Source organism: Orbicella faveolata, unplaced genomic scaffold (assembly GCF_042242905.1).
Source record: "Orbicella faveolata isolate gen_17 unplaced genomic scaffold, um_ofav_v1 contig_1, whole genome shotgun sequence".
Lineage (NCBI taxonomy): Eukaryota > Metazoa > Cnidaria > Anthozoa > Scleractinia > Merulinidae > Orbicella > Orbicella faveolata.
In genome coordinates, this window is record NW_028301536.1 from 25,418,560 (window position 1) to 25,433,288 (window position 14,729).

At 47.2% G+C, this 14,729-nt stretch overlaps 2 protein-coding genes and 1 pseudogene across 2 annotated transcripts in view; 2 read left to right on the plus strand and 1 right to left on the minus strand.

Moving 5' to 3' along the window:
• Positions 1-14,729, minus strand: part of LOC110043766 (short transient receptor potential channel 5-like) — a 45,341-nt gene that overhangs the window by 12,554 nt on the left and 18,058 nt on the right. The gene's annotated exons all lie outside the window — the stretch shown is intronic.
• LOC149118525 (uncharacterized protein F54H12.2-like) lies at positions 771-2,687 on the plus strand. Its single transcript, XM_089297288.1, has one exon. It carries the CDS (start codon positions 965-967, stop codon positions 2,351-2,353), a length of 1,389 nt encoding a protein of 462 aa, XP_089153414.1. The 5' UTR covers positions 771-964; the 3' UTR covers positions 2,354-2,687.
• LOC149118526 (uncharacterized) lies at positions 4,076-6,740 on the plus strand (annotated as a pseudogene).

Sequence of the window (14,729 nt, forward strand, 5' to 3'; positions counted from 1 at the left end):
CAATGTTGAACTGGCTTTAAAAATGGGATGGCTCAAAAAGAACAGCAGTGGTTACGAACTGGGACCTAATTTGCAGTTGGAACTTTTTGACGATGTCGTTCCGGACATTAGCGTCGTCGGGGACGTCCACGACAAGGACGGATCACCTGTCTTTTGGGGTGTCATCACAGATACAGGAGGAAATGGAGATTTTTTAAAACTCAGCATCTATTGCAATTGGCGTTTTCTAAACCTGAACAAAGCGTTCGAGGTGGTGGTGGGAAGCAGTTCGCGTTCCTTGTTCGTCTACTCGGACGTGTGTAGAAGTGGCGTGGTGGGAAATCAAGTCACGGATGTACTGAGAGAGGTCAACTTGATTAGAACAGGTGCGGGTGTTCAGTATTTCGAGCCTTACCACATTCAATATATTCCCGTGCGCAAAGACGTCATTGACATAATAGAGGTGCAAGTGGCTGAGACAACTGGAGAACTGGTGAGATTTGGACCTGGCAATACGATCGTGACGTTACACTTTAAGAAAGAATGATCGGTGGAACGTTGGTACGATTTCATCCCGATAAAATGAGGCAATCCGGAGACGGATTCGGCATGGCTTGGAGAGGTGTCAAGAAACGCGGTCCCGGCATTCTACGAGACTTTATCACCGAGACGGCCACGGAAGGTCTGAAAGGTTTAAATTCGGGCGGCAAGGGAGGAAAGCCCAATTGGAGAGGAGGTCTCGCCGGGGTCAAGAGAGGAGCGAAACGAGCCGTGAAACGTAAAGCAACGTAAGAGATCAAACGGGCGTTGGCGAAAAAAGTGAGGAAAGACCTCTTTGGAGTATGAATCCCATTTACTCGAGGCGCGTGAGACTTATTCCGATACGACGAACGTATAAAGGCGGATCGATCTTCCCGTCCCGATCAAAACGCCCGAACTATCGTTGGGTGCAGTCGGCCCTGAGAAGGAGACGACGACGTAGACGATGACGGACCTCGTGGCTCATGCCCGGTCGGCGGGGGTTCGTAACCCTCGTCTGAACATGTTCAGTACCCCTCCCACGGATGTCAGCATGTCGTCTCGACGTTTGGTGAGAATCAACCCGTTCAATACGGGGATCAATCCCGTGACCTTCCAAGTCGATCCTCAAGAAGACTTTATCGACTTGAACGAGAGTTTCTTCGAAGTGGAATTGACTGTCAAGAAAAGTAACAACACGAATCTGCTGACAGCGGATGTCATGGGACTCGCCAATAATCTGGCCCACACCCTCTTCAAACAGATCAATGTGAGATTGAATGGGACTCTCATCAGCCCCCAGACGGATACTTACCACCTCAAAGCCTACATCGAGACCCTGTTGAACCACGACCGAGACGACGGTGAATCGATCCTAACACCCAGCGGATGGTACAACTGTCTCGGTGTACCCGACGACGGAGATGCCGATGAATTGACAGCCAACGCGTTGGATTTTACTACTCCTCACGCTGAATATACTGCTTTAACCCAAGATCTCAAGAATGTGGTCCAGGGACGAGCCCAGTTTCTGGACGGAGAAGCCGTGACTTTGAGGTTCAAACCTTTCCTGGAAGTGTTTCATCTCAGCAAATTACTGTTACCTGGCGTGCAGATCCAGATCGACATGTACTTCAATGCCCCAGCCCTGTGGACCATCCGATGGCATGGTAATGATACTCTGAGACTGACTGAAGCCGACGTGAAAGTGAGATTGTTCCTGTCTCAAGTGAGAGTGACTCCCTCGGTGTACCGAGAGATCATGACCAGCCTGAAAGGAGGAAGAGTGGCCACTTACCCCACGGTGAGAGGTGAAATTCGCACTTACTCGCATCCCAACGACAATCGTCATTTCGAGTGCAGCAATCCTTTCCACAATAAATTGCCTAATCGGTTAGTGGTGTTGTTGATGAAACAAACTGCCTTCAACGGAACTGTGACGATCAATCCGTTCAATTTTGGAAAATTCAATCTGGCTTCCATCAAACAATTGGTGAGAGGTGAAGAATACCCCTACGAGACCTTGGAGCTCGATCACGATGGGGACAGTAAAGATCAGAGAGGTTACTACAGATTCCTCCAAGCCTCAGGAGCGTTGTGCAGGGGAAAAGGAAACATGGTCCGAAAAGTGGATTGGGGGGACGGCAAGAGATGCAACATGTTTGTATTTGACAACACGGCCAATGGATGTTTGGACAGTCCAGTGTTGAACCCCAAGCAAGAAGGTGAACTGCGTCTGGTGATCGATTTCGGAGCCAATCCGGGAGAAAACCTGACTATCTTGTTGTACGGCGAATTCGAGAATTTGCTGGAGATCAACGAGAACCGAGTCGTCATCTACGACGTGTACCAATGAGAAGAAAAAAATGGAGAAAGTAGCCTTGAATAATATACAATTGGATCATTTGGCCCGGACGAATCCGTCCCTACGCTGTGTCTTTTACGGCACGGTCCCTTGCGATCGGCTTCCCAGGACAGTCCCTCAAGAAGGACCGACCGCTTACATCGTGAACACGGACCCTCACGACAAACCGGGCGTGCATTGGATCGCTTTGTGGGCCGACAAGAACAAGTGCGAGATCCTGGACAGTTACGGTCTACCGTTGGACGCGTACGGAACCGCCGAACCGATCCAAGCATGGTTGGATCGTCATTTCAAGTACCAGATTCACAACGGCAAGAGTCTGCAGTCCTTGTTCAGCCAGAGTTGCGGCGGTTACGCCCTGATGTTCCTGATCGACCGAGCCGAAGGTCGTGACATGAACGAGTTCTTGAATCGTTTTAAGAAAAACGAGTTTGTGGAGAACGATCGTAAAGTAGGACACATGGTAGAACGTCTGATCGTGGACGAGTTGGCCTGGCGCAAGATTTGTAAAACCCCGTGTCACCAGGACACGAGCGGTTCCTCCCGAGGAGTGCGTCATTTGTTATAAAGTAAGCTGTTCGAAATAAAAGAGGTTCATTTTTGAAAAAGAGGTTGTGTGGTAGTCATGGCTCTTCAGTTTCAAGGGCATAGACATTTGGACGACGTGATAGCCAGGTTAGAAAAACGCTATGGAAAAGCGGGTGGAAAGACGCCTCAACCCAGTGAGGCTCATTTCAAGAAAAACCAACCGCCAAAACGACAGCTCAATCTGAAAATACTTCAACCCGCCAAAAGACAAGTGTCTTTTCAACCGCCGTCCGTCCTGGACACCGGTGCATTACCGGCGACGGTGACCACGCGTAGGAAACGCAAGAGAGCCGCCCCTGCCATGCCGAAGCTTTCCGAGAAGGAAGATAGGAAAAGAAGAATGAAAAAGAGGCATTGGTACGAGGACAAGTTCGGAGATTTGAGTAAATTCGCCAAGAAAAAACCTCGAAAAAAGAGATCGGCGCCTGCCAAGAAAAAAGGACGTCCCAAGAGAGCCGCTGCCAAGAGGGCCATGGCCAAGATCAGGAGTAGGGCCAAGAAAAAACCCATCTGTTTCAATCGTAAGGTCACCCTATTGGGTCTGTTGAAACGCATCCCGGCCGTCAAGACCCCATTGGCCAAGTTGTTCAGATAAAAACGGAACGTCTCGAGACCATGGACCATTTCATGATCATGGAACGACGCAAAGCGTTTCAATTTCACACGCCGTCGAGTTTGTTGATAGCGGGTCCGTCGGGGTGCGGCAAGACGGTGTTCACGACCAAACTGCTCTTGGAGAACGGCGACTTGTTCCAACAGACACCGAAGAGTATTCATTACTGCTACGGATCGTGGCAAGACGGTTTCCAAAAGCTCAAGAAGGGTGGAGTCAAGTTTTACGAAGGCATCCCCGACAGCGAACAGTTACCCCGATGGTTTCCCGGAGGGGGTGTGTTGGTCTTGGACGATCTGATGGACGAGGGTGGTAACGACAAGCGCGTGTTGGATCTCTTCACCAAACATTCGCATCATCGGAACATCACGGTGATCTACCTGTGTCAGGATCTATTCCCCAACGGAAAATTCGCCAAGACCATTTCCAGAAACGCGCATTACATCGCGGCCTTCAAGAACCCTCGGGATCAGTTGGGGATACGAAATTTACTTCTGCAATCGTTTCCCACGCAATGGCAGGAGGTGTTGGACACGTTTCGCAAGGTCACCGATCGACCTTACGGTTACATGCTATTGGATCTTCATCCAGCCAGTCAGGACGATCAACGTGTCCTCAGCCATGTGTTAAAAGACGAAGGATTCGTCCGATGCCATCAGTTTGCATCATGTTGAGGAGCGAGGTCGAGTGGTTTCCGCTATTCATTCACCTGTGTAAAAACAGGCTCAAATACATCATGAACCCCCACGAGCTGGACTACGAACCGATGAGACAGGTCACGGAATGCGAGAGTTACCGTCAAGTACGGTCCATCATCAACGCATATAATGGGGAAGGTTTCGATTATTTGGTTCATAAACAACGAGAACTCGCCGAGAAGAAGATAGAAAGAGAAAGGTACATGGATAAAAATGAGCTCTTATGGTAGTGACGATTTCAACTTCTCGGCTCTGGAAGATTATTCGCCTTGGGGGACACCGGCTCGGACGAGTACTCCGATTCCGCCTGCCGCGGGTGTGGGTACGAGTCTGAACACTCCTCCTTCACCGCGATCGTCACTGGCAACACCGCCCCTGCCCAATGTCTCGCCCGTCGGAGTGGGCACCGCTGGCTCGGGTGCACCGCAGACCAACGTCACGGTGGGTGTCGGCAGTGCTGGATCGGTGTCGCGCGCCAATGTCACGGCAGGTGTCGGGGCACCACGAATAACCATGTCCACCCCTTTGGCACGAGCCGTTCGAGGAGGGAAACGACCGAGACGCGTCCCACGTCAAAACACACCCACGTCCTCCAGTGATTCCGGCAGCCGCAGACGAAGTAGCGCTAGTGGTAGCGGCGGTGGAAGAGGCAGAGGCAGAGGCAGAGGTGGAGGCGGAGGCGGAGGCGGAGGCGGAGGAAGTGGTAGTGACTCCACTCCGCCTTCGTCGATTCGATCGGGTCGAGGAGGAGGAAGAAGAAGGAGACGAGGAGACCGTGTTCTCGACCAAGCCCAGATGCAGCAACAATTGGAAGAGATTTTGCGCCAACAACAACAGACGGCCGCGGGTCGTCGCATTGCGGGCATCACGACCACCAACACGATTACGACCACCTATAAAAACGGACAACGTCCTACCGTCACACGCAATTCGACCAGTGTACGTAACTGAGAACAACAACAACCATGAGAAGACGCCGTCGTCGACCGAAAAGGAGAAAGCAATGGGGCGGTGCTCTTGCGAATGCCCTGTCTGCGATGTTACCCATTGGTAAAGGGGCTGCCTTGGGATTGGCCAAAGCGTTGGGTGGTCGCGCCGTGAAAACAGGCATCCGAGCTGGAACGACCGCTGCCATTGGTGGTGTGGGAGTGGGCGTGGGTCGCGGGATCCGAAGACTCGTGAGACTTAAGAAAAGACGACCCCCTCGTCGATGAAAAACCATTCGAATCAAGATGTTGAGGAGTGAAGTCGAGTGGTTCCCCTACTTTTTGCATCTATGTCGATGCTCTCGCTCTTACTGGGATGCGACCAGCATGGATCACGAAGACATGAAACGTATCGCGGACGAGTGCGATAGTTACCGACAAGTCCAGGACATCCTGAACCAATCCGTGGAAACCGCCTTCAAGGACGAGATCTGGGAATACAAGCAACAAGCTAAAAGGATCGAACGTCCCGACAGAAAGTCAGACTACGTTTGGCACTGGTTGGAAAAGAGTCATGAGTACTTCTGTCTGTTTATTGGATGAACCTTTCAACACCGTGGTGGATTTGGATTCCCTGAAACGTTTGGACGTCTTGTACGCTTTCTACCACAAGTATTGGTGGTGTCGAAGGCAGATGTTCGGTTACTACAAGTTGTGTAACGCCATTCTCAACGGACTGGCCTTACTGACGGTGGCCGTGAGTATCGTCTTGGGATCCGTGTGGAAAGATGGGTACACGGTGGTAGGATTGACGGCTTTCGCCACCTTACTGAAAGGATGGAACGATTTCAAGAAGTATTCGTTCAAGATGGACATGGCCCAATTCGCTTACACGACGTACGAAAAGACGCTGACAGAACTCAGGAACTACGCTCTGGGTGGCGTGGAGGAATTGGATGGGTTTTTGACCAAGATGCAAACGTTGGACGACGTGGTGACGGATTTTACATCTCCCACGTACGACCGATACGTTCGAGACTACGCCCTACGATTTAGGCACGTGCCGCTATAAAAAATGACATCGCGGCCAACCTCTTCATTCAGAACCAACATGCCCAAGAGGTCGAGGAGAAAGAAAGCGTCTTCGAGAAGGCGTAAAACCGCTAAAACCACTAAAAGAAGACGGTACCAAAGGGGAGAAGGGATCGGCACTGTGGTGGCGGGTTTACCCAAGGCGGCTTGGGGTATCACCAAAGGCATAGAAAGCCTGAGAGCCAAACAAGAACGGGCGCATACCAAAAGGATGCAGGAACGAATGAGACGAGGTGAAAAAATTCCACACAAGGGCGAAGAGTTCCGATGCTCCATCATGTGAAAATAAAAGGACGAGACTAGCCGACGTACACCTCACTCGTCACCATGACAGCCCGAAGGAGGAGGAGGAGACGAAGAAGGAGACAGAAAGGGGGTGATTTGGCGAGTATGATGAGAGCCGCGGGTATGGGTGCTCTGGCTGGACCCTTCGGTTTAATGGACAGACATATCCATAAGAACAGGGGAAAGATCGAAAGAGTCTTACGCAGGATACCCTTTCAAACGGCCTTCAGGCGTCGAGGAAAGCGATAAAAGGAGTACGTCAATCCACTCGTGTGCATAAGTCCACGATGAAGCGGTTACGACGACAACGTCCTTTCCTGACGCGCGTCCTGAAAGAAGCCAATCGGAACAAACGTCAACGGATGTTACAAATCGCCGACAAAGATCAGATCAACGCCATCAGCGAGATGGTTCTCAATTTGCTGAAAAAGAGGATACCCATCAACGCAACGACTTATGGGAAACTGAAAAGACATAAAAGGGTTCTGCGCGAAGTGGGTAGACGCAAAAACTCTCTCAAGCGTCGAAGAGAACATCTCCTCACCCAAAACGGAGCGGGGTTCTGGAGCGGTTTGCACGGTTGTTTCAAAGCATGTTGTGTACGGTGAAAGGACGCAGTGAGGACGGTTACCCGCTGGAGGGGATCGACGTCATACCCAATTTCCCACCGAGAGAAGACGAGTCCCACAATACCATTCCTAAACTCGTGCAGTTGTTGCAAGACGCCAATCGTCGCGAAGCCCGATGGAAAGACTCGTACGAGTACTTGAACAAGAGGTACCACGACCTGTATCAAGAATACATGGCTTTAAAGTTCGGTGACTTCTGCCAAACCTGTCAAACGAAACGAGATACCACGCCGCCCGGTGGGTGCATCGAGTTGTGCAGGGAGTGCGGTAAAGGCAAGCGAACCGTTCGAAGTCTCGAACTCGAGTTGGAAAAGAAAGACGAATCCATACGGTACTGGCAAGACTGTTACGAGACGGCCTTGAGAGAATTGTCCGAGTTTCCTGACACGACCTTGAGTCAGAAGGTATGAACGAAGTCATGATGGTGCCCGTTCAAGAATTCAATCGTCTGCAAGATTATTACAAGGGGAAGATCAGCCAGAATGCCTTGTTGAACAAAGCCGGACGTCTGGCCGCCGAAGAACATCTCATCCTGAACGACAAACGCATCCCCGACAGCATGGCCGTTAAGATGACCAAACCCATCGCCTCCGAGGAAGGGAAACTGGTGAAACGTATACGGACGGGTAAAAGCGGTCCCATCTCGTACCAGGGAACGACAGAACCCGAAGGCATGGTCGACGCACCCGTCGAAACTCTGTTGAAACAGATCCTCAAGGGAGTCAACCAACCAGCTGCAGCCCCCGTGATCATCCCGCCACAACCCCTTTCTACGACAGGACTGAAAAAGGAGCTGAAAACCCCCATACCCTCCACGTCAGGTTTTAAAAAGGAGAAGAAAACCCCCAAACCTACCATTCCACCCAAACCAGTCACGCTAGGTAAAACTCCCCTATCGTCCAAGAAAAAAGCACCCATCTCCGATAGAGCCAGACGTGTACTGAAATCACTCGGTATCGACTACGACGACGGTGGTTACAGTCCCAAAGGCAAGGCAAAGAAGTACAAGAAGGTCAAACCGTCAGCCGCAGAAAAGTTACAAGCAGGGTGGGAAGATTTCGAAGACCCCTGGAGAAGGGGACTGGACTATGACTCGGATTAAGAAGAGGAAAAAGGCACCTCCACCCCCGAGGAGAAGTACCCGACGTCGCCGTCGCCAACGAGGGTATGGGATCGACATCCAAAAATGGTTGGCCAAGACTGGGATCGAGTTTCATTGGCCCGGTTATCAGTACATGGGACCTGGTACCAAACTGAAGAAACGTCTGGCGCGTGGAGACCCCGGGATTAACCGTCTGGACCGACTGGCCAAACAACACGACATTGACTATTCCAGGGCCAAGAACTTACAGGACAAATGGAACGCCGACACCAAGATGATCCAGGCCATCGACAAATTACCCGGACGTAAAACCATGACAGAACGCATTGTTAAGAAAATCATGCAGACCAAGAAACGTTGGAAATTGTAAAACCTTTTATTGTTGTTGTAATTAAAAGTTACACACGCTTTGTTGTTTTTCAAAAAAGAGTCTCTTTTTTTTCTTTAAGACGAAAATAAATAATGTTCCAATTGATCCATAAGTTCGACGGTGACTGAGAAATGGCAACGGTTCTGTTCTACTGTATCCTCGCGTTCAAACTGCGCGAACCAGCGTCCCATGTTATGAAGCATGGATGACATCTCGTCAAGCTCACTAGCTATTTCCACGATCATCTTTTCCATTTCTTGTTCTTTTCGTACTCGTTTCACACGGTTTTCTTCTGCGACTCTCCTGTTTTTTCCTGATTTCCGAAAGTCTCCGTTTTACAGGATCCTCGGGTTCCGCTAATAGCGTTCTAACTCTGCTACCAACCCTTCATCAGGCTCAGAGTCAGAGTCAGAGGAGGAGGAGGAGGAATAAGACAACCGCCTCCCACGGCGTTGCGGTGGGGGTAATGCGTGTGGTGCTGCAGTGGTATTGGTGGTCGTGCTCTTAGCGGCGGTGGTCGTGCTCTTAGCGGCTGTGGGGAAATAAGACACCACCCTCCCACGGCGTTGCGGTGGGGGTAATGCCTGTGGTGCTGCAGTGGTAATGGTGGTACTAGTGTTGGTTAGTGGTAGTGTTGCAGTGGTAATGGTGATCGTGCTCTTAGCGGCGATGGTCGTGGTGTTGGATGGCGTTAGTGTTCCCCTGAAATCCCTCAGCTCAACCCGACCTCCAAACAAACCCCGAAGAATTTCATCCGGATCGTAATCATGCTCTTCCCACTGTCGTGTTGCAGTGGTAGTGCTCTTAGCGACGGTGGTCGTGGTGTTGGACGGTGGTATTGTTTTCCTGAAATCCGTCAGCTCAACCCGAACTCCCAACAAACCCCGAAGAATTTCATCCGGATCGTAATCATGCTCTTCCCACTGTCGTGTTGCAGGTAAACGGGAGCGACGTTTGCGTTCCCTATAACGATTTAACGCGTCGCGCACCATGTCACGCATCTTGTACCGTGCACGATACCGTCTTTTCTGCTCGCGAACTTTCTCCGGATTTCTTTTCTTCCACTCTCGCACGAACTCTCTTCTTCTCACTCTCTGTCGTTTCAATGCTTCAGCGGAGCGGGCAGGCATGGTCTTCCGTAATGGACGCTCATACAAGTTCTAAAATGAGCGTGGAGAATAATCGTGCTCTATCTATCTACTATATCTCTCTATATCTCTATATATCTATATATCTCTATATCTCTATATCTACTATATCTACTATATCTCATTTAAAAGAGCATAAAAAATACTCTCTAGAAAAAAAGTTTTCCTTCATGGAAGCTAATAGTAATTTTTAAACAATTTAAATAATTTAAACTTCACAAAAAAAAAAAAAAAAAAAAAAAAAAAAAAAAAATCTCGCAAAAAAAAAATCTCGCAAAAAAAGTCTCGCAAAAAAAAAAAAAATCTCGCAAAAAAAAAAAAAAAAAATCTCGCAAAAAAAAAAAAAATCTCGCAAAAAAAAAAAAAAAAAAAAATCTCGCAAAAAAAAAAAAAAAAAAAATCTCGCAAAAAAAATCTCGCAAAAAAAATCTCGCAAAAAAAAAAATCTCGCAAAAAAAAAATCTCGCAAAAAAAAAAATCTCGCAAAAAAAAAAAAAAATCTCGCAAAAAAAAAAAAAAAAAAAAAAAAAAAAAATCTCGCAAAAAAAAAAAAAAAAAATCTCGCAAAAAAAAAATCTCGCAAAAAAAAAAAAAAATCTCGCAAAAAAAAAAAAAAAAAAATCTCGCAAAAAAAAAATCTCGCAAAAAAAAAAAAAAATCTCGCAAAAAAAAAAATCTCGCAAAAAAAAAAAAAAATCTCGCAAAAAAAAAAAAAAAAAAAAATCTCGCAAAAAAAAAAAAAAAATCTCGCAAAAAAAAAAAAAAAAAAATCTCGCAAAAAAAATCTCGCAAAAAAAAAAAAAAAAAAAAAAAAAAAAAATCTCGCAAAAAAAAAATCTCGCAAAAAAAAAAAATCTCGCAAAAAAAAAAAATCTCGCAAAAAAAAAAAAAAAAAAATCTCGCAAAAAAAAAATCTCGCAAAAAAAAAATCTCGCAAAAAAAGTCTCGCAAAAAAAAAAAAAATCTCGCAAAAAAAAAAAAAAAAATCTCGCAAAAAAAAAAAAAAATCTCGCAAAAAAAAAAAAAAAAAAAAATCTCGCAAAAAAAAAAAAAAAAAATCTCGCAAAAAAAATCTCGCAAAAAAAATCTCGCAAAAAAAAAAATCTCGCAAAAAAAAAAATCTCGCAAAAAAAAAAAAAAATCTCGCAAAAAAAAAAAAAAAAAAAAAAAAAAAAAATCTCGCAAAAAAAAAAAAAAAAAAATCTCGCAAAAAAAAAATCTCGCAAAAAAAAAAAAAAATCTCGCAAAAAAAAAAATCTCGCAAAAAAAAAAAAAAAATCTCGCAAAAAAAAAAAAAAAAAAAAATCTCGCAAAAAAAAAAAAAAAAAAAAAAAAAAAAAATCTCGCAAAAAAAAAATCTCGCAAAAAAAAAAAATCTCGCAAAAAAAAAAAATCTCGCAAAAAAAAAAAAAAAAAATCTCGCAAAAAAAAAATCTCGCAAAAAAAAAATCTCGCAAAAAAAAAATCTCGCAAAAAAAAAAAAAAAAATCTCGCAAAAAAAAAAAAAAATCTCGCAAAAAAAAAAAAAAAAAAAAAAAATCTCGCAAAAAAAAAAACCCAGGGGGTAAGCCATCAAAATTTGCATTAATACTACAATATTTCTTTCAAAAGATTAAGCAAGCTATGGTGGCCGAGTGGTTTAAGGCGCTGGGCTGAAAATCCAGTGGGAATGTTATCCTGCGCAGGTTCTAATCCTGCATGCAGTGATTACATTTTAAAAAAAAAATCTCGCAAAAAAAAAAAAAAAAAAATCTCGCAAAAAAAAAAAAAAAAAAAAAAAAAATCAGTATTTTCGATTTGCATAAACAAGGTGGTGCCTTTGGTAGCAAAACATAGCGTCCATGCCCAAATAAGGGCAACATGTCCAAATAAGGAGAAATATGAAATCGAGGTTGTGACGCGCATGTCCAAATAAGGCGATAGCCAATCCATGAGATCGAGACCAAGTCACGTGTTACCACCGACCCAGGGGATAGGTGGATATACCCCACACTCGGTCGGAGACTGGACACCATTATACCGTGTGTATAAAAAATCGAGTCGAACCGTTCAAGTCACTCTGAGTTTTGAACTTGTATCGAGCGCTGAAAAGAAGAAACCATGGCACAGGAGCTGACCGACGAGGAGATGAACCAACAGATGGATCAACATGAATCAGTGACCGATGAAGAGATGAACCAACTGATGGATCAATATGAAGCAGTGAGTATGATGTGTACCCCCTGTAAGAAAGTCATCTTTAGAACTCTAACCCTAATCTTTTTCATAGAGTTACTGGGATTGGTTACCGGAAGAACTAAAGCGTTACGTACTTGACTTAGCAACTTGGCAACACATACGCGATCGAAGGAACAATAAACTATTGAAAACACTTCTCAAAGAAATAAGAAGATACGGTATAGTGAAAAGACGATGGGGTTACGGACACGTGGAAACACACAGCTGGAAATGTATTGAAAGTAAATGTTATCGCACGTATTACTTTGGACATTATGTCACCCAGTATAACATGAAACGGAGACTCTATTTAGGATGTAATTTCATAGACATAATACATGAGATAGAACATCAAAAAGTGCTATTGACAAGCAACCGTGTATCTGGATACGTGAGAATAAAAACTGACTAACTAAAAGAAAAAAACGTTGTGTTTGTTGTCTTTACAGAACAGACGGACCTACGACGAAGCCTTCCCCTTCGACGACCGAGTGATGCTCCAAACCGGAGGTGGTGGTAACAATACAAGACCCCTCCTAGACTTCGACTTAAGACCCGTAGGCGCTCGACGTCGCTGGCGAAACGTCCTCAACAAACAACGATTCGAAGCCACGCTCAGACAACACAGAGACGTGACTCGCGATGACAATCTAGGCCAAGAATTGACTCAGGCCCTTCAACGATCCATCGAGCAACAAATCGCTCAGGATCCTACCCTGACACCCAACTCCACGGTCCATTTCACCATGCAGTCCCGTGCCTTCACGCACGCCTTTCAATCCACCACCTTCACCGTGCGAGAATTCGAAGAAGGGAGTGAAAGACTAGCCACTTATCTCCAGTCTCTCGCGGCCAAACTGAACTCCAACGAAGAATTCACCCCCGACGACACGTTTACCATGGAAACCACTTTCATACGTACCCCGGGTCGTGGCAGCGGGAACGGAAAACGATACAGGCCGAGTTGCGCCGCCGTGCGGGGAATCGTCAAACGGTCACGCGTGACCATCCGAAACAAAGACACTCTCTGCTGCGCCCGAGCCATCGTCACCATGAAAGCCCTGGTAGACGCCGACATGAATACGCGTGACCAAGATTACCACAATCTCAAACAGGGTTATCCTGTCCAAGAGCGATTGGCCAAAGACCTCCACCGTCGAGCCAACGTTCCCGAAGGACCTTGCGGCATTCCCGAACTGCAACAATTTCAAAAAGCGTTACCTGGTTACCAGCTCAAAGTCATGTCCATCGACCCACCCCACATGATCATCTACGCGGGACCCGAACCCTCGACCAAGATCATTCGTCTCATCAAAGAAGACGATCACTACGACGGATGCAATTCGTTTAAGGGATTCCTCGGCAAATCCTACTTCTGCGACGAATGCAATCGAGGCTACGATCACGACGACTTTCGTCATCATCCCTGCCTCGGTCAATGGTGCCCCGCCTGCAAACGAAAGGACTGTCCCGATTTCATCGAGAAAAAACGACCCCTAGCTCCAGGCAAGTTTCCCGAACCCACCGAGATCTGCCGATTGTGCCACAGACAATTCTTCGGTGACCTATGCTACAACGACCACTTGCAACGGCAGAGTCTCAGCATCCCCTCCATCTGCAACACTTACAAAAAGTGTGAGAAGTGCTGCCACGTCTACGAGCTTAAACGCAAGAACAAGCGAGGAGGGCGTCCCCGTGGTCACAAGTGCGGATGGGGCGAATGCCGCATCTGTGAAAAACAAGTCCATCTGCAGAAGCACCAATGTTACATCCAACGCGTCCCCAGAGACGAAGACGAGCCCGAAAGGATACGCGTCCCCCGCGACCAAGTCAACGGGCGACCCTTCGAAGAACCCGGACCCAACGATCCAGACACGAGCGTCTGGGTAGACAAAGACCCTCCCCTTCAAGTGTACTGCGACTACGAAGCCATCACCGACGCCGAAGGGAATCAGACACCCATTCTACTCTGCCTGGAAGACGACGAAGATGAGATGTCACTCCTTCTACGGGCCCAACTGCACCGCCGACATGTTCGAACACCTAGAATCCCTCACCGTCGACCAGGACAATAAGGAACGGAACGTCATCGTCATCTTTCACAATCTCAAAGGCTACGACGGGATGTTCATCCTGCAACACTGTTACGCCACCCATCGAGAAGTCACGGACCAAATCCCCATAGGCACCAAGATACTGTCCCTAAAATCCGACAGACTGACTTTCAAAGATTCCCTCTGCTTTCTCCCGTTCCCGCTGGCCAACTTTCCCGCCACCTTCGGAATCACCGAACTGCATAAAGGATTCTTCCCGCACAAATTCAACACCCTAGAAAACCAAGCGTACGAAGGTCCCATGCCACCGCGAGACATGTACGATCCCGACGGCATGTCCGCCAAAAAGAAAGCCGAGTTCGAACAGTGGTACCAAGAGAAAGTAGACAACGACTACCATTTCGTACTAAGGGAAGAAATGGAAGCCTACTGCGAGTCGGACGTCAAACTCCTCAAAGCAGGCTGTCAAAAGTTCCGGCAAGAATTCAAACAAAAAGCCGACTTTGACCCCATGGAGAAATGCCTCACCATCGCCTCCGCCTGCCAACGATTCTGGCGCAAGAAACTCGTCCCGCTCAACACCATCGCCTCCAGACCCCCGAGAGGATGGCACGGCGCACGATCCAATCAGTCCGTCGAAGCCCT